Raw genomic sequence first — 19,802 nt, forward strand, 5'->3', positions numbered from 1 at the left:
ACTCCTAAACTCTGGCTTTGGCCTATAGTAATTTTGTAAAGTGATTTTTGTCCCTTCAGCACCAGGAAGGGACAACCAACTTCTTTTTTCTGTTGCCCATATTTTTCATTAATGTTCACTTTTATAACCTATAGGGAGCGAGAGGTGAGCAGGGAGAGAAGGGGTCAGCAGGATTCCCAGGAGCGCGTGGTCCTGGTGGGCAGAAGGTAAGAGGTTATCTCATAGTTTACTGATTACTGTTGTCCTATATGACTTCAGGAGTGACACCGTTTGACTGGTGGGGATGTTGGGTGTGAAGAATGCTTTTTCATTTAGGGTGGGTTTAGGAGACACCTGCTTTCTTAAAGACGACTGCACAAATGACCCCGCAGGTTTCATGTCTAAAAATATAAGATGGCCATACTCAAAGTTTGCAATCCAAAATATTGGTATTATGGCTGGTTGGCAGCAGTTGGATATCGATGTGATCTCGTCTTCTTTTCAAGTATCATTGCAGGTGCTTTGAAACTTCTGCTAGCAAGAAGGCTGCCATTCTGGAGTGGCCTGTGCATGTTAGAAAGTTCAAAGATGTCAGCAGAATGATGCCCTTTTGTAGTCTTAATTGTTTTTAGAGACTCTCATTGAGACCATCAAAAGTTTTAATTTAGATTTTGAAGCTGAAATGGCCATCTCCCAGCCTTTGATCTTTGTTGCATGCAGATCTGTGTGCAGGTTTCTTCTTTAGCATACCTGCCCACTTGACTTCTCACCTTTGTATTAAGCATTTCCATATTGTGTATTTGCACAGGGAGAAGTTGGTGCCTCCGGAGAACCAGGAGAGCCGGTGAGGAATTGTCCTTTGCTGCTCTTTCTGCTCTGTCTTATGCAGATCGCAGCCTGAGATTCACAGTGGCTTGCCTTCCTCTTTATCCCTCCAGGGCCAACCCGGGAAGGATGGCATCCCAGGCACCAGAGGGGAGAAAGGAGACATGGGTCCTTTTGGGATGCGAGGTCCAAAGGTGTGGCATGGCGTGATTTGCTTTCTTTTGTGTTTCTCCCTGTCATCCCGAGAGATACTTTCCAGACAAGGAAGTACTATGTGAGCCCCGTCACAAAACAGAGTGGAGCTGAACCTCTCTGGCAAAGCTATTTTAATATACTTGAGAACTATCAAAGGGAAAGTTCAGATTTTGTGGTGGTTGTGGGGTGTGTTGTAGCTTCTTATAGCCCGTGACTGCTTGTATTATCAAGAAAAGGTTTCTTCATCTTGTAATCAATGATTGCATGTAAAAGCTGCCTCTGTAGCTCATGAGAAATAGATGTGAAGATCCTTGGATTATATTGGCAGAATACATCCCTTGCTGGCCTGGCACAGTGGGTAAAAACCTTGGATTGGATGTGGGAGATCCATGTTCAAATCATTCCTCAATCATGCAGCTGATTGGGTGGCCTTGGGAAATTCTGTATTATTCAGCCTGGTCCATTTCACCAGATGGTTATCGTGCTATTGTCACCAATGGGCTTGCTGTTGTTTTGTCTGGACGGGGGTCAGGAAATGTATTCTAAAATCCTAATAATTTTTTGTAAAGAATGGCAACAAACTGTGTACACTGAACAGTACTATAAAAATGGTTTAAGACTCATTTGTGGTGTTCTATTTCTCTTCTACCTGTTGTAGGGGGACCGAGGGATGAAAGGAGCCTGTGGCCAGGATGGAGATAAGGGGGAGAAAGTAAGTGCCAAAGTTTCTCTTGGTTCCTCCCCCCCCCCTTTTTTTTTGCATTATGACACGTTGGGTGGTACTTAAATAAATAAAAATGCCAGTGTAAGGATTAGCGCTAGTGCAAGGGAATTCCACCCCCCTCTCTAAAGCACTAGAAGTTTTCAAAACATTGCTTTGGGCAGACACAGACTCTGTATGTGTAACTGCACAGAAACTCCAATCAGCTGAGCAATTGGGGGGGGGGAAGGTTGCTGTTCCTGTTCCTCAGCGATCCCAGCCTCAAAAGGATTGCTGTCCCTGCACTGCTGTCAGCAGCACAGGGGTACCAACCACTGCTGCATCAGGATCACTAGGTATTCAAATCTTTAGCCTCCCCTTTCTCCAGCAATCCTGATGCAGCTGAGATCATTCTGCGTACATGTGTAGCATGTGGCTGTGTGTGAGAGATGTGTGACAGCACAGCAGCAGGAGAGGATGTGTGTTTGTGTGATTGTGCTTATGCCCCTGCCCACCACTGTGCCTGCCCATCACTTCTTGTTGCCCTTGAGGGCAAAAAGGTTGCCCACCTCTGTCCAAGAGAGCAACCGCTCTTCCTATGAAGAGTGTGTGATCACACTGCCATGCTAGCACCCAGCATTTCCTTCTCTTGTGTCCTTTCTCACTATTGGACCCTCCGTCTCTTCTAGGGAGAGCCAGGCCTGCCGGGCCGAATGGGACTTGCCGGAAGGAAGGGTGACCCTGTAAGTGTTCCCAACACATGCCAATGAAGCAGTGTGTGGCAAGACATGTGTTTAGAGAGGTCAGACTACCTTGTGCTTTCTTTTTCTAGGGTGAGGTGGGCCTGCCTGGAACCCCAGGAATCCCCGGGAAAGAAGGCCTCATTGGACCCAAGGTATGGACTAGAGAACATTTATGTGGACTCAGTTAATTGGGCTGGAGGATGGCCAGTAATATGAAGCTGCATCCCAGCAAGATGGAAGTACCAAGGATGGGAACCAGGCAGAGGACCTTGTCGGTAGTGGCACCCGTCCTGTGGAACACCCTCCCACCAGATGTCAAAGAGAACAACTACTACCAGACTTTTAGAAGATATCTGAAGGCAGCCCTGTTTAGGGAAGCTTTTAATGTTTGATGCATTACTGTATTTTAATATTTTGTTGAAAGCCGCCCAGAGTGGCTAGGGAGGCCAAGCCAGATGGGCAGGGTATAAATATATTATTATTATTATTATTATTATTATTATTATTATTATTATTATTATGTGTTCTTGGGTCTGGTTTTTCTTTTGGGGGGGTGGTCTTTATGAAATGCTTACTCTTACAGACACATCTAAAAAGTCCACTTAAGTTATATACTTGATCAATATGTTTTTTATTATTAGGGCGACAGAGGATTTGATGGCCAACAGGGCTCCAAAGGAGACCAAGGAGAAAAGGGGGACAGGGTATGTTGTCATTTCCCTGGAAAGTGGTGAGGTTTCTGGTTTCATCAGGATCAAAGGTAGTCTCAGACTGCTGAAGAATTTGAGAGCATCCCTGCATGTCCCTTTTCTGTGCTCTGGCACAAAGTGCAATGCCTTCAGACATGTGCTTCATCTTTCGTGTGTCTGCTGGGCAACTTTGAGCATGATGCTTGTGAAACCTCATTAATTGCTAAGCAAAGCTGTTTCTGTCAAAAATTGCAAGGCCCTTTGAGTAAAAAGTGTGGCGTGTGAAACAGGAATCACATTGTCTACATAGAACTATGGTAGACATATTTCATTCAAGCGCATGACGAAAGCAAAAAGAATTGCTCCATAACTCAGAAGGAATGGTATTGGCATCAAATGAAAATGAACAGTGGACCAGTATATTACAACGTGTAGTAGGCACCTGGTAAATGCTTCCCATCCGATAGCAAGAGCACTGTTGTTAAGGGCTGTAAGCAGCTGTGATAACACTGGAATCCTCCTATCGGTGAAGTGCCTTTTGTTTTTGAAGGCATGGAGAAAATCATCTTACTATTTGAACTATTTTAGTCCATGTCAGCATTGCATAATATTGGCCTTATGCAGAAGCAAGGGGCAATCAGTTTTGTTTGCAGGTTAGGGATACCATGTTCCTATTCTTATCCTCTGTTCCTTATTTCATAGGGTGCTCCAGGCATTATTGGCTCTCCAGGACCCAGGGGCAGTGATGGACCACCAGGGCCCCCTGGACCCCCTGGCAGCATAGGCCCAAAAGGCCCAGAAGGGATTCAAGGGCAGAAGGTAAGTGCCCATAATTTCCACACCACTTTCCTGAAAGCCAAATGTCTGTGCTTTTTTTTTTTTTTAAAAAAAAAGGTTGATTTGTTGCGCTAGGGCTTTGATCCGCTTCATTTGTGCAAATCTAAATCTCCGGTTTTGCGCTTGAATCCCTCCCACAAAATAGTGATGATCTGGAGGCCCTGTGTCCCCCCAAACCTGCTGTCCCTTCTTCTTTTTAAAGGGCCACATAACTTCTGAGCTGGAGAGGCAATGCAAGAAATGCTAAAAAAGAAGAAGAAGCGAAATAAAGCAATTGTCTTGGTGTGTTTGATTTCCCCATTTTAGGGTGAGAGAGGGCCACCAGGAGAGTCCGTTGTAGGAGCCCGTGGAGTCCCAGGTCTGTCAGGAGAAAGAGGGGAGCAGGTTTGTAAATATGTCTGTAAGTCCCTTTGGAGAAGGCTTGCTGGCAGGATGCTTCATTTACTTTGAAATAAAGTAAGGTGAAGGAATTCCATCAGTTCTGGTTTGGTGTTATTCAGATTTACCCAAGGTGCACAGGCCACTCTGCAGAGAGTTTGAGCTATTGAGCTAGGTTGTCCAGGGGCCTGTGGGATTGTGGAACTGGTAAGTCCTTTCTGCACAAAACACACACACTCCAAATTTCACTGGAGATTTCATCTGGCTGGGCTTTAAAATCTGCCACCAAAATCTCTCTCTGTGTTTAAGCCACAACCCTAGAACACAAACCTCATCGTACCTCAAGTCTTCTGGCAAAGTGAGAAAACTCAATTTGACAGGAAGCTCATTTCAGCCTCTCACAATGCTGCACCTTTATATATATTTGCTACATGTCTTCATGAAACCTCAGTTTTAATTTGGACTGGCAACTTGTAAGTGCTTTAATAAAAGAACACATAAAAAACTATTTCAGGATCAGTAGTTACTTTGGTCACACTAGTATCTCCAAGCCAATAAAATGGAACCGACAGGCTCCAGACAACAGCAGCAACAATGCCCAACTGATGGAGCCCCAGTGTAGAAGTTTCCCAGGGATCACTAGGAAGGCTGGGGAAGGAGCCACACACTGAGCAGGCCAAGACTGGACAGGGTCAGGCCAAGGAGCAAGTTCTGTAGAAGAATTGAGAACCATAGGTGGAAGGAGTTTGTGGTGGGTACTTTGGCTTAGCTGCAAGGAGGATACAGGAAAGAAAAAAATATTAGGCACAGCGGGGAGGAAAGGGAAGGGAGCGAGGGAATCTCTGGCTATCAGCCAGATGCATTTTCTTTCAGCCATAGGATCCTTGGATACCCTTGCTCTCTAGGCTGTATTCTCAGCTGTACAGATCCGGAACTAGCTGGCAGACTGGATCTTCACCCCCCACACCCTTATATGCCAGATTGGCGGGGAGGAGCACCCTGTTGGTCACCTGACATCACGATGGTGTCCGGTGACATGTTTTCCTTTGCCTGCACCATTTGAAATCAGACTTTGCAGGTAAAAGGCATAGCACTTGCGGGGGTTGGCAGTCAGTTGATTGGCAGCACTTGCAGAGCTGCTTGCTTTGGAAAGCAGTGCTGCTGTTAGCAAGTGAAGAGCAGGTGGCAGAAAATGGCTAATTAGGGCCATAGGTTCTGAATGATGTGCAGCTCACCTGGGCTAGGTAAGGGCCAAAGGCTTACGTTATCTTCTCACAATGGCAGGATATGAGCACTGTAGCAGTCTCCTCCTGCTCTTCATTCCCAGCAATTCATATTCAGAAGCTTCCCGCTTCTGACACTGAGCACCTTCTCTAGCTTATATTGCAGATCTTCCAGAAATTGAGTAAGTTTCTTAGCATTATAGTGTATTGTCTTCTGTCATCAACTTGCTGAATTCCTTTGTTTTTTTGTTGACAGGGAAGTCCAGGGCTTGATGGCCTCCGAGGAGAGAAGGGAGATCCTGGAATGACGGTGAGGAGAGAGACCTAAATTCTCTGGCATGACATTCTGAATAAAAACTCTGGGATGGCCATTTCAATATTGCTAGTCCTATAGTGGCCAATGGCAGTCAATGCAGCCAAGTTTCATCCTTTAGCAGGAAGTCAAATTCAGTCAAACTCTTGGTCCTGATTTCCTTTAAACTAAGGTTACTAGATGTCCCCGTTTCCCAGGGACAGTCCCCGGATTTACAAATCAGTCCCCTGACAAAATCCTATCATTCCTACTGAAGTTGAAAAGTGTCCCCAGATTCATTGGGGGGGGGGGGAATCTGGTAACCTCACTTTAAACTTGCTCCCTGCTGCTTCATCCATTTTGACTCTGCTCTTGTGCTGGAATGTCTATAGGCAACAGAAGTTTACACTCTTAACATTCCCTGTGTATATCTCACATTGCTGCATCAGCCATGGGAGACTCATGCAGGGGTAATAGAACTCATCATGCTATGTACTGTCCCCTCTGCAGGAAGAAGAGATCCGTCTGTTTGTCAGGCAGGAGATGAGTCAGCACTGTGGTAAGGCTCCACCCGCCACTAGCCTTTGACCACCTGCACCTCCATCCTGCTGTTTTCTCCCTTGACTCTTCTGCCTTATTCTGTCTTTCTGAGTGCCCTTCTCCTCCTAGTTTCACAGGTACCCTAACTGGGCCTGAAACATACTTGTTCCATGGTGATAGGTACCCATGTATTTCTCAGGCTGTCCCTTCGGGAGTGTTCTGTCCGAGCCAAACTACACTTGTCGTGCAAAAGATCTGGGACTGGATTATCGGCTGCTGCCTTCTTTTTTTAATTGAACTGCAGTTGTGGGTAGGTGGGAGATGCAGCAGGCATGGGGGTTGTGGGGTGTTCAGCTCTTCCCTCAAGTGCTGTTGTGTCAATCAAAATCCACCTCCAGGGTTTTTTTTGCAGGGGAATAAGTTGCACAGGGGAAAAGGCAGGTTAAATTCCGCTTCCTCCCACTTGCTGCTGCCAAAGAAATTGACAGTCCCTCACCCCATGGCTGTGTTTCGATTGGTTTCAAATCTTCCACATAGCATGTAGTTTGGCCTTCAGTGCCTGAGACCCCAAACTGGGTACCTGGATGAATTAATTGCCTATTTCTCATTTCAGCTTGTGGAGGCCAGTTCTCCCCTCCTGATCGACGTGAGTATATTTGTTTCTGATGGATCGGCTTCCTCTTTGCCGTAATCAAAATCCCAGCCAGCAGGAGCGACGGGCACGGTGGGACGCTGCCAAGGACCTGCCCTCTCCACAACTGCGTTGCTGCCTTGTACCACAATGGGCAGCAAGTTTTGGGTGTGTTGGTGCACCAGTGGCAGCATGTGATTGGCTCTGCACTGACCTTGTTGCTGCCTAGCCCCACCCCAGCACCTTCCAGGGAAGCAGCAGCAGTGCTGCTGTCAGGAGGGCAGCTCCTCAGCACCACCCGCCATGCCAGCTGCTCCGGCCAGTCAGCAATAAAGAGCAGCATCCTGTAACTCATGGATACAGGAATATGGTTTGTGCTTCCAGGTATGCAGCAGGCTTCATCAGCTCCCTACATCCTTTGTAACGGGCACTGTTTTTATCACCCCATTTGTGTTTTTATTTATTTTTTATAAATATTTTATTAAGTTTTAAAAAGAGAACAAACATAAGAAAAAAACAAAGACAAATTCACAGAAACACAAAATTATATAATACATTAGAAAAAAGAAGAAGCAATTTAAAATACAGTTTAAAAAACAAAACCATCTTAAAAAAGTTTAAAAAGACAAAAAAGAAAAAAGAACACAAAAAAATCCCTCTTTTTAATCCGCAACTTTAGTTAACTTATTTTCTTGACTTCCTCTCATCTCCCTTTTTTGTATCCCTGTTAAAACTTATATCAGCAAATTCTTGTCCAATTTATTTATCTAATCATCCGTCCTATCTTATCTTGAACCTCATCGCTGGAACCCTTTCTGTTCATTTCAGTACCATTAACATTCAAAAATTTTACAGTATTTCTGTAAGTAAATTTTAAATTTTTTCCAATCTTCTTCCACCAACTCTTCTCCCTGGTCTCGGATTCTGCCAGTCATCTCCGCCATCTCCATGTATTCCATTACTTGCATCTGCCAATCTTCCAGAGTGGGTACATCTTGTGTCTTCCAATGCTTTGCTATAAGTATTCTTGCTGCTGCTGTTGCATACATAAAGAAAGTTCTATCCTTCTTTAGCACCAATTGGCCGACTATGCCCAGGTGGAAGGCCTCTGGTTTCTTAGGAAAAGTGTACTTAAGTACCTTTTTTAGTTCATTATAGATCATCTCCCAGAATGCCTTGATCCTTGGGCACGTCCACCAAAGGTGAAAGAATGTACCTTCAATTTCTTTACATTTCCAACATTTGTTATCGGGCAAATGATAGATTTTTGCAAGCTTGACTGGGGTCATGTACCACCTATACATCATTTTCATAATATTCTCTCTTAGGGCATTACATGCCGTAAATTTAATCCCGGTGGTCCACAACTTCTCCCAGTCAGCAAACATAATATTATATCCTACATCTTGTGCCCATTTTATCATTGCAGATTTTACCGTCTCTTCCTCAGTATTCCATTTCAACAGCAAGTGATACATTCTTGATAATATCTTAGCATTGGGTTCTAACAATTCTGTCTCTAACTTTGATTTTTCCACCTGGAAGCCCACTTTTTTATCCTGGTTATAGGCCTCTCTTATTTGAAAATAATGTAGCCAGTCTCGCACCTTATCTTTAAGTTTCTCATAACTCTGCAATTTCAATTTATCACCTTCCTCTTCCAGAATTTCCCAATATTTTGGCCATTTGGTCTCCATATTAAGTTTTTTCAAAGCTTTCGCTTCCATGAGTGAGAGCCACCTTGGGGTTTTACATTCCAAAAAATCTTTGTATCTCGACCATACGTTAAACAATGCTTTCCTGACAATATGGTTTTTAAAAGCCTTATGTACTTTAACCTTGCCATACCACAAATATGCATGCCATCCAAATGCATTATCATAACCTTCAAGATCTAAGATGTCTGTGTTCTCAAGAAGTAGCCATTCCTTCAACCAGCAAAAGGCTGCTGATTCATAATAGTTTCAAATCCACCCCATTTGTGTTTTTAATCAATTTATTAATTAGCGCTTTTCCAGCTATATTTTGTAAATATCAAAGTATTAGTGACTTGTAATGTGAGTGTTTCATAGCACTATCATATTCATTTTTGGGGGGAACAATACAGGGCAGAACTTTCCAATCGCCTCCATTTTAGCAAGCTGTTCAATGGCAGCATCCGGAAATGGGTTATAGTGTTATAGTGCTGAGTTTGATGCTTGAATGGGAACATAGTGAAATGAGCAGCAAAGCTTTGGGAAAACCTAGCACGAATGGTGTGTGCAGGGAGAGGAAGCAGAGGAATACAAGCGGAGGAAGAATTTTGGAGGGGCGGTGGGAGACCATGAGGATCTCAACAGCACAGGGAGCCTCAATGGCATGCAAATAAAAAGCACCCCAGAAGTACCATCATCAGGTGTGGAAGGCTCTGAAGCAGGGCAACACGCCTCAGTCACCTGTGCTCAGGAGCTTGTGGTCAGAATTGGATTTCCAGAGGTGCTGGAAGGACTCGAGGGATTTCTCAGGGCTCCCACCTGCCTTCACCTCCTCCTAATATCTCACAGATAAATGCTGCATACCTGGGAGCAGCCAGTGCTGTTCTTATTCGTCTCCCTGGCGTGTACTTTCTGCTGTTTTGCTAGTAGAAGCTTTCCATGTGTTGTTGTGTAGTGCTGAAACGTTGATCCACCCAAATGTGCCAGGGCTCAAGGGCACAGTCCCGCTTCCAGCATGCAAAACTGGGACACAATTCAGCCGTGCAGACTCTGGTCTGCTTTGCAGAAGGGTCCTCTGCCAGTACAGGAGGATATGCCTGGCTGAATTGGAAATGCCACTGGATTGGGCTGCTGGGGTCAAAACGTTCTCTCTGTAACAGTCGGCCCATCATGCAAACCTTATGTCAGGATTTCCCCTGTCTGAGGTGTTTAATGGCTGATTTTTGTGGAAGAGGACAACACTGGGTGCGGCTCTTGAACTCTGGCTGTGGGGTGGGCGGGGGCCTGTGTTTCATGTCGGGAGTGGGAGGTAGTACAGCTTGTCAGTCACTCTTACGTGCTTGTTTATGTTTGTGTTGTGACCTTGCCTCTCCCAGGTCTCCTCCCCAACTATCCATCCACCCAACCGTTCCCATCTGTCAATGCTCAAATAGTCCCTGTCCTTAAGTTGTCCCACGCTGAGGAAGAGGAAGGTGAGTCTTGTCTCTTGCTGTTTCATGTGCACAGCATCACCTCTGCTAGCATGCGCAGGGGTTCTGCCACCAGCCTCCCCTTTCCTTGTCTTTTCGCTTCCCTCATAAAGCCAGCTGCAGGAAAATCCAAGCTGTTACAAAGGCAGGATTCAGTGATAGGCTTGGATCTTTTGAGGGCAGGGCCATTTCTGCATAACGAATGTAATAAAGTGAAAATAGCAAAGCATCCTATGGGGATGTTGAAGACTTAACACATTCATTGTAGTATATACTGTAGCTTTGCAGACCAGAGCACTCATTGTCAAATGTATGGTCTCCTTAGCTTATCCATTTGTCAGCTGAGGAGGATTAAGCTTTCTTTATCTGACAAAGTGCAGTCTAGCCAGCAAAAAGCTTGTGCCATAATAAACTTGTTAAAGACTAGCAGCCCTTTTTGTTGGCTTTGCTACAACAGATAAACATAGATGGAGTTGATAATATTGCATTTAGAGTGGTAATAAGGACAGAAGTACTGGCAGATCCTTCTCATGGTGACAGACCATGAAAGGACCAATGGCTACAGAATATACCAGATACGTATATTCTACCCTTTGCTGGAAAGTTGCCATTTGTTCACCCAAAATACATAAAGTTGCTATGCCCTTATACTGTGGGGCTTGTCTTTGGGCAATTAACCAATATGGCATAGATCAACAAGCAGCTATGTAACAATTCTTCCATTTCATGCATAAAACTAAGCCAAACTATGGTTTGCTGTGAACAAGCAAATACGCAGGTTACCACGCTACCAGGGCTAAGTCATGGGTTGGTTTAGCATTACATCCAAACCCGAGCTTTTGGTTTGTCTCCCCCAGACCAACCATGGGTAGTAAACCAAGACAGACTTTGGATACAATTCCTGCTTTGTCTGGAACAAGAGCTCTGCTTCCACAGTTGGAGGCAGCAATGCTTCTGAATACCAGTTTCTGGAAACTACAGCGGGGGAGAGTGCTCTTGTGCTCGGATCCTGCTTGCTGGTTTCCCACAGTCATCTGGTTGGCCACTGTAAAAACAGGATGCCAGACTTGATGGACCGTTGGCCTGATCCAGCAGGCTCTTCTTACTTTAAGTGTGCTCAGGATGAGACCTACCCATTTGTTCTTCCTTCCTTGCCATCCATTCCTTATCATTCTTGGATTCCTTCTGAAGCAGCCGTTCCTGTTTTGTAGGGAGCCAGACACGACACGTAGTGAACGTAGATGACCCTGAGTATGAGTACATCTACACAGAGGAGGACTATGAAGAGGGAGCAGATGGGACAGAGAGCCCTATGCTGAGGGATGGTGAGCTCCATTGGTCTGCAGAACACGTTTGATGGAATTGGGACATGCTCTCCTGCAGTTGCCCCTTGGGCGGGGGGTAGCAGCAGGCTGGAGCACTTGGCTCCTACTGAAGCCCAATGAAAGTGATTGGGAATCTGTGGGAATCTGTGTGATACAAATTACTGGCTTTGGGTACCCCCTGCCCCATAGCATATATTATATTGAATATAAAACCACTGCAGTTACTAGTGCTGCATACTCCTCCATGACCACTAGTTGGCAGCCTTGGCAAGTAATAAAGGTAAAGGTAAAGGTACCCCTGCCCGTACGGGCCAGTCTTGACAGACTCTGGGGTTGTGCGCCCATCTCACTTAAGAGGCCAGGGGCCAGCGCTGTCCGGAGACACTTCCGGGTCACGTGGCCAGCGTGACATCGCTGCTCTGGCCAGAGCCAGAGCCGCACACAGAAACGCCGTTTACCTTCCCGCTGGTAAGCGGTCCCTATTTATCTACTTGCACCCGGAGGTGCTTTCGAACTGCTAGGTTGGCAGGCGCCTGGGACCGAGCAGCGGGAGCGCACCCCACCGCAGGGATTCGAACCACCGACCTTTCGATCGGCAAGTCCTAGGCGCTGAGGCTTTAACCCACAGCGCCACCTGCAGCTAGGTGGAGCAGCTAGGTGGAGAAGTCACTATCCTTGGCCATAGGACGAATGGGCTTTGAAAGATGGAGAGCTTTGGTAGACCTGCCTCCCACCTTTGGTAAACAACAAAGTAGAGATCACAAGTAAGAAAGGAAGATTCCATGCCCTGATTGAGAATAGAAAGAAGCTTCAGTATCCAGCAAACACATTATTAATTTTTATAAGTAACACCCCCCACAGCTGAACTAGCCCCTGCAAGGTTGGTAGACCTTAAAGTTGCCTCTTGGGCTGGCATATCACTGACCAGAGTTTTCTAATAGAATGAGTGTAGTGGACTAATAAAAAAGACTCCTTAGGAAGCCAGTAGTTAGGCCTATTCTGTTACTCCCATACTTCTTTTCCTTGCGAGTCTCAAGGATTTTTAAATTTTTGCACTGTGCAAACTGTATCCATAGTATATAAGATCCAGTTTTTTTCGTTTTTGATCTTTAATCTGCTGTGGCACGGGAATAGTGAGACTTGGATGATATAACAGCTACAGTTCACTTTCCTTTTTTGTTTTATTGTGTGTGTAGATAAGATGGTGCTACACTGTGATCTCCTTTGGTTCTGGGTTTTGTTTTTGGCCAGAAATAAATTCTGGGTCTCCTGAAACTCCTTTCATGCCCTCGCCATCCCATTCCTTCTTCCCATTCTGGGGTGGCAGGGAGGATGGGGAGGAGCCCGACAGAGACACTAGAAGCTTCTCCTGTGGCCATGACTTCTTAAACCAGTACTCTGCTCCCTGTTTGTAGAGGTACTGAGCCCCAGGGCAGCTTCCAAGCATGAACGGCAAAAGAGAGCGCCCTCTGAGGAAGGTAAGCAGCAGACCTGCCTTGTGACCTTTCTCTCAAAGGAGCTGTCGTCTCCTTTCCTTCCATCCTCTTGGAATGAATCACGAGCCATTTGCTCCACCTGCTTCTGGTGTTATAAACTGTAAAAAGCAGGTTATCTGATAAGGAACGTGGGGACTGTGGGGTGCATGCGGCCTGTCAGTCCCCAACACCATTACCATCAGGGCCAAGCAAGATGGTGGGAATATTGGCAGGCTGAATATGGCTCCGCTCCGCTTGGAATTTGCTGCCAAGGAGTGTGGTGGAGTCTCCTTCTTTGGAGGTCTTTAAGCAGAGGCTTGACAACCATATGTCAGGAGTGCTCTGATGGTGTTTCCTGCTTGGCAGGGGGTTGGACTCGATGGCCCTTGTGGTCTCTTCCAACTCTATGATTCTATGATTCTATGGATCCTGAGGTTGCCTGGTATTCTTTGTAAAGGTGGCATTTTCTGGCAGGGCCAGTCCTCAGACTCCTTTTAGAAGAAGAACTCAAATCTAGTTGTGATGGGACTTGGAGGGCGTGTTGCTCGAACTTCTGTAGATAAAAATAATGACATGTGTCCGCAGCTGTAGGCTGAAGTACGTGAATGACAACATCCTAGCATAACCTGCTGATGTGTTAACTACCAACCCTGTGTGGCTCTTTTTCACCCTACTCTGGCACTGTCTTAGGCACAATAGAAGGTCTGCAATGTTTTCTGTTGAGGTTCTTCTCAGTGTAACACCTGAGAGTGGATGCTTAAGCCCTAGGGAATCTAACGTATAGGTTTGTTTCTTCTCCCTGCCTTCCAGCTGAGCCATGCTCCTTGCCCCTGGATGAGGGAGATTGCAGCAAATACACGCTAAGGTGGTACTATAACCAAAGAGTGTCTGAGTGCCGGCCCTTCATCTACAGCGGTTGCAGGGGGAATAGCAACCGCTTCCATTCCAAGGAGGACTGTGAGCTTCAGTGCAGGTCATAGGCTGCTGCAGGTAAGATTGGTTCAAAGAGGGGCCTGAGAGCCACTTCTCCATCTTTTAGTAATTCCTAAAGCATCTTTCCTCAACACTGTGCCCTCTAGACGCTATTGGACTACAGCTCCCATCAGCCTCATCCAGCATGGCTAGCAGTCAAGGGTGATGGGAGTTGTAGTCTGACAGCATCTGGGGGACACCAGCGACTCAGCTATACAGCTGCAACATTTTAAGTGTGTTTTGAGTGCAATATACAATGTGACACTAGATGGCGATGGCGAGCCTTATGGAAAATTCAATGTCTTTTTTTAAAACGCTTTTTTAAAAAAGCATTTTCAGAACGGTTTTTATATGTGTGTAGATTCCACCCAGGTTTGGGAAGTCTGTCCTAAACCAACATGTTCAAAGCAGGATCAGTTTTAAATATTGTTTTCAAAAATTGATTGGGTTCTCTCTTTCTCTCCTCCCCCCCCCCCCCCCCCGTTTTGGTAGGTGGCAACACATTGGATCAGAACAGACGTGTATAAACTCTGAAGTGGGTTTTGGGTTCTGGGAGGACTGACCAAAAGAAGAGTTCCGGCTCCTGAGGCTCCCAAACTATTCTTATCCTGCAAAAGGTCTTAGAGTTACACACACACAGTACATTTGGTCTGAGACTCATCTTGCAGCCATTTCTACTGCCTGCAGCACAGTTGCGCGTGTTTGTGTGTGTGTATTTTGTATGTGTATGTGTGCATGTGTGGGCTGCTTCAGCTGGAGCAGAGAAACGGTGCTATTCTTTTTTTAAAAAGTATTTTGGTTGCTCTTGATTTATTTTTTAAAATAAGGTGAAATTTTTATCAAATGAAAAACATATGCATAACCTCTTTTATATATAATATAAAAAGAAAAAGAAAAGACATATTTTAATTAGAGCTCTCTTAACTTATTTGAGGCTGGCCGACTGATGACACATGGAATGTATTATATAGCCAGACCAAACTGATTCTCTCAATTCAGGTTTGCATCCTTTATGAGCTTTTCCTCTTGCTCCCCTATATGCCCTTTCTGTTGCAATAAAAAGTGCTATGAATATCCGAATTCAGAAGTCCCATGATGCATTGCCAAAGCTACAGTTCTAGCGATGCTCCAAAGGGTTTGTTTCTGCAACTCTTCTGTAAAACTTGACCCCCACCCATCCCACCTGCCCCAGCTTGTCAAATGAGGCTTGATGAGTACACCAATGATTTGCCACATCTGCAAATCTGGTAGGAGAGTTTGTCACTTGGGATGGACTAACAGGGTAAAATGATTCTTATGGAGTGACATGACCAGGAGCAAGACTCTTCTAATTAGCTTTTCCTCTTTCTCAGAATCTTCCAATGCCTGCAGTGTACGTACACCTCTTCGTTTTTCAGCTTTAGGCTTTAAATCTGCTTTGGGCAAAGTAACTGCACAAGAAATCATATGCAAAGCAGATGAAGTCCAATCTTACCAAGACCCCTATAGATGTCACCTCCATGAAAAACAGGGAGTTGAAAAAATAGAACCTGAGTTTCCAGGCAAATTAGTGGTTCCATTTAGCTATTGTGATTAATCCCCATTAATAGACCCATTCACTATGAATTTGTCCAGCCCTTCTCACATCCAGTGGCAGTGAATTCCATATGTTAACTGCATTGTGGCAAAAGAGGCTTCCTTTTTCCATTCTGAACCTCATAGTATTTCATCATATTTTAAATAGCACTACTTATTTTATAAACCATCATCCTTTAAATGGCTTGATTTCTAAACAAGAGTCAAATGCTAAACCTTTTCTTATAGGTGAAGCTGTCCAATGCCTTGATCACTTTGATTCTTCTTTCCCATCCCTTTTCTATAGCTATTCTATTCTTTTTGAGATTGGGCAACCAGAATAGTAAGCAGTCTTCCAAATGTGGCTGTGCCACAGATTTAAATAAAAGCATGATTAAACTGACAGGAATTATTAGGAAATAAATTGCAAATATACTTAGCAATGTTTTTTCGGTGCTGCTGCACATTAAGCCAACATTTTCAGTTATCTCTTTCTGAGGTCGTTACTCAACCAATTCAGATCCCACCAAAAGGTATAATTGATGTTTATTTTATTTTTTTGGCCAGAAACCTTCTAAAATACTGTTGTGGTTGTAAACATTTTTTTTTTGTCAGAACCTATGGGGAAACACCCTCCTGTGTAAATATCACTCTTAAAAAAATGAATTCATTTGAAGAAGTTTCACCTTAATCCTGAACAGCAAGCAATAGTCTCCAATAAACAATAGCATTTTGGAAGACTCCAAACAAAAATCAGAGCACGTGTATTTTGTATGAGGGGATTCTGTATGAAACACTTGTTTTTATGTTTTACCTGCTGAACAATATTATGGAAATAATCAGTGAAATGCTGAGACTGGTGCTATGCTGTTATTATGTTGCTACCACTACAGGGCATTTTAAAAAGCTTGGCAATCATGTGCATTTCAACCTTGGTTTGTTTTTTTTTTTTTGTTATCACCCTTTCCCAACAACTAAGCTTGCTATCTCCTCTGCTCAGTCCTGCTTCTCTCTTTTCCTCCTTGCTCTTTGGCATCCTGTGTGATCTTACAATCAGTTCAGATTCAGGCAAAGCGGCTGTTTTTTAAAACACCTTTAAAGAAATAGTGAAACAGCTAAATACACAAACATATGGCATGTGAAGAACATAAGAAGAGACCTGCTGGATCAGGCCCATGGCCCATCTAGTCCAGCATTCCTGTTCTCACAGTGGCCAACCAGATGCTTACATGAAGCCTGCAAGCAGGGCCTGAGCCACAACACTGCTTTCGCCACTTGCGATTCCCAGCAACCAATATTCAGAGGTGTACTGCCTCTGATAGTGTTTCCCACTGATGTCCTTGTGGATGCTATCTGGTGCTATTACAGTAATTATTTAGTCATTGTGTATATAGGAAAGCAGCAATTTATAACCCACTAGATCTGGTCTGGAGTAAACAAGTTGTGGGTTGTTGCCTTTGAAGGGTGGCTATTAAAACACCTCAATCTTAAATGTGTTTGCAGATGTATCTTTACTTTTTAATGGAATTTACTTCCACCTTTTGGACACCACCCAGAGACCATTGGGCATGCCTAAGTCCCCTGGCTCAAATACACAGTACCTGACCACATATGCACACCATTCGAAATCAGTTGGCTTAAGCACACTTAACTGGTGGATTGTTGTCTTAATTCCTGTTGGATTTCACCAGAACCTGTGAAAGTTTTAAGGTGGTAGCCAAACCCACTGGTTTCTTAGAGCGGTACTTCATAGTTAAGGCTACCTTTTTCCTGTTGAGCTCTCTTGAGTTTGCAGAACATCAGGTGTTATGCCACCAAACTGTGATGCTGCTTGCTAGCTCCAGAGAGACTCTTTAATCCAGAGGGACTCTGACAATAATCCCAGCCCTTTCCCAGTCCATGGAGAGATGTTGCTTGCCTTTTGTATTGTGCAAATGCAATCAAATGTAAAGATGGCCTCTGAAAATCAGAGAAGCAGATCATAACGAGCACAGCAAGTTAAGTGCAACAGGTGACTCAGGTAATAATTTAGTACTGGGATCTGTGGGACAGTTTCTGATGGCATGGCCTAGAAGTGTTCATTTTGAACCCTCCTGTCCATAAGTCACAGTTGACTATATTACAGTGGTTTATCTGCCTGGGGTTGGTAGTTTGATGTTCCTGACTTTGGACAGGATGGCTTTGAATGGACTACCATATGTTTACTGTAGCCAACCTGATGCCCCACCTCAGATGCTGTGAACTACAACTCCATCAACCTTGACCGTTGGCCATGCTAACCGGGACTGATGGGAATTGTAATCTGCAAAATCTGGAGGGCACTGTGTTGTCTACTTGTGCCTTAACCAGCTCTGAACAAAGGGAAAGTCACTTTCAATGTAAAATTACATGAGAAAGAACCAGCTATCTGCTATCTAGTGTTCATTGTCTCCATCATGGAAAAAGCATGAACATAGGAACCTGGCCATTTTAACAAAAGATGGCAGGGCTTCAACCCTGCAAAGAAATAGTGTGCTCTACTACTGCACTATAGCTCTTCATCTATACTATCAGTACCTTGCAAATTCCAGAAGAGTAGCCAAGTTTAGTCTTTTATAGAAACAACAAAGAGTCCCATGGCACCTTAAAAGACTAAGAAGGGTATTCCAACATGACCTTTCATAGACTCGGTATATGAATCTCACTGCTTAGTCATTCAAGCTGTCAAAAAACAGCCATTCCATCTTGACTGTACCTAGCTAGACCACTGGATGAACTGTATGGAGGAACTCAACATAGACCTTGCCTTTTGTCCTCTCCAGTGTGTCCGCAAAGAAAGAAAGAAAGAAAGGCATTTTGGTCAAAGAGCACCACCCCCTTGGTGTATATATGATCTTTGCTGCCATCGATTTTACTCCCAAGATGCTGGCTGCAGAATATAGATGCAAAAATAACTGTTGTTTCTTCTTTTTGTAAGATGACTCTAATTATGATGTATGGTGCAAAATCCAAATGCAGTAAATAAAAGTTTGTTTTACCTCATTCAGTCAAGTGTGTTTGTTTTGTTAGAACCCACAAGAGGACAAATCACCTACCTCTAATCCCACAAGAAATCAACCTCCACCTGAAGCTGGTTCTGAAGATCTAATCTCAGAAACACTGTGAAAGGGAACCACTTCTCTGTGTTCCCTTCCCAAGGGTCCTCATTCACTTTTCCCTCTGCTTCTTCATGGAAGATTAGGGTGGTGTACCGACTGAAATAAAAATAACATTCTTGACGATACATTCATTTTTATTACAGAAATCTTTCCCCATAGCAATAAGTTCATCCTTCCCCAAATCTCTATTTTTTCTTTATTTCTTTCCAAGTAGTTATATAATTGTCTTTAAAAATATTTATGTTCTTAGCTGTCAGCCATACATCCAAGTATTTAACTTTTTTTCTATAGATAATTCAATAGTTTGTTGTAAGTCCTTTTTATATTGCTCTTTCACGTTTTTCACCAAGACCTTCATTTTATTTTTATTTAATTTGAAACCCATCACCTGACCAAACTCCTGGATCCTATCCAAGACCTTCAGTATGCTGCTCCTCAGATCTTCCACAGTAATCACAAGATCAGCCACACCACCTTTCCTTTGCCACTTAAAATAGCCTGCTACCTTCTGTTGTGTTGTAAGACCCTATCCCATCGTCAGTGCTGAAGATTCAACTTACAGTCTGGTTGGTTTCTGCATGTGGAGTGCAGTTGGGAGGGCGGGTACACCACCATGTCCTCAGGTAGCAAAACGTTTTGGGCGGTCCTGATGGAGTTATCATTCGTTGTCTTAAGCTGTAACATAAGAAGAGCCTGTTGGATCAGGCCAATGCCCATCTAGTCCAGCATCCTGTTCTCACAGTGGTCAACCTGCAAACAGGAGCACTCTCCCCTCCTGTGGCTTTCTGGCAACTGGTATTCAGAAGCATTGCTGTCTCCAGGTGTGCAGTTTGAGCACCTGACTCAAGCCTCAACACTCCATTACATCACAATGGCTCACGCATTGTGAGTGGCACTGGCCATTGTGGCTTCAGAGGCACTGTAACAGCCAATCCCTTTTGTCTAAACTTTATTCTTTGCTGTCCATGTGTCAGTAAGACTATTTCAATTATGAAAGGCCAACCTCATTCCCTGCTTTCCTCCCCTAATAGCTGTGGATAGCAGAAAGCAACAAACCATAACTGTCGTTTGTGCTGCTACTCTTGAAGGTCAATGCAGCCATGAATTTGGGAGCAGAGCAATGGATTCGGCTCAAATGGGCACC

The 19,802-nt window shown here is 44.4% G+C and overlaps 1 protein-coding gene and 1 long non-coding RNA gene across 7 annotated transcripts in view; one reads left to right on the forward strand and one right to left on the reverse strand.

Annotated features, from left to right (window-relative positions):
* The window catches only part of COL7A1 (collagen type VII alpha 1 chain), a 120,561-nt gene extending 102,015 nt beyond the window's left edge, over nucleotides 1-18,546 (forward strand). For 4 of the 5 annotated variants that reach the window (XM_079966985.1, XM_079966986.1, XM_079966987.1 and 1 more), the window contains 17 exons: nucleotides 135-206; nucleotides 788-823; nucleotides 918-998; nucleotides 1,658-1,711; nucleotides 2,389-2,442; nucleotides 2,532-2,594; nucleotides 3,084-3,146; nucleotides 3,834-3,950; nucleotides 4,275-4,352; nucleotides 5,826-5,879; nucleotides 6,372-6,420; nucleotides 7,015-7,047; nucleotides 10,103-10,198; nucleotides 11,407-11,520; nucleotides 12,936-12,998; nucleotides 13,806-13,985; nucleotides 14,460-18,546. In XM_079966985.1, coding sequence (XP_079823111.1) covers nucleotides 135-206; nucleotides 788-823; nucleotides 918-998; nucleotides 1,658-1,711; nucleotides 2,389-2,442; nucleotides 2,532-2,594; nucleotides 3,084-3,146; nucleotides 3,834-3,950; nucleotides 4,275-4,352; nucleotides 5,826-5,879; nucleotides 6,372-6,420; nucleotides 7,015-7,047; nucleotides 10,103-10,198; nucleotides 11,407-11,520; nucleotides 12,936-12,998; nucleotides 13,806-13,975 — 1,197 coding nt within the window. In that variant the 3' untranslated portion in view covers nucleotides 13,976-13,985; nucleotides 14,460-18,546. The remainder of the gene's footprint in view (nucleotides 1-134; nucleotides 207-787; nucleotides 824-917; nucleotides 999-1,657; nucleotides 1,712-2,388; nucleotides 2,443-2,531; nucleotides 2,595-3,083; nucleotides 3,147-3,833; nucleotides 3,951-4,274; nucleotides 4,353-5,825; nucleotides 5,880-6,371; nucleotides 6,421-7,014; nucleotides 7,048-10,102; nucleotides 10,199-11,406; nucleotides 11,521-12,935; nucleotides 12,999-13,805; nucleotides 13,986-14,459) is intronic. The other variant, XM_079966988.1, reaches the window with a different exon arrangement.
* LOC307210856 lies at nucleotides 12,169-19,394 on the reverse strand. Of its 2 annotated transcripts, none has more exons than XR_013836179.1 (3): nucleotides 19,219-19,394; nucleotides 18,625-18,754; nucleotides 12,169-12,254 (listed from the first exon to the last, which is right to left on the reverse strand). It is a non-coding gene; the product is annotated as an uncharacterized lncRNA (long non-coding RNA). The 2 variants fall into 2 exon arrangements; XR_013836180.1 differs by lacking the exon at nucleotides 12,169-12,254 and adding an exon at nucleotides 13,005-13,548.
* Nucleotides 19,395-19,802: the final 408 nt, after the last annotated feature.

This window comes from Podarcis cretensis (assembly GCF_951804945.1).
Source record: "Podarcis cretensis genome assembly, chromosome: 2".
Classification (NCBI taxonomy): Eukaryota; Metazoa; Chordata; class Lepidosauria; order Squamata; family Lacertidae; genus Podarcis; species Podarcis cretensis.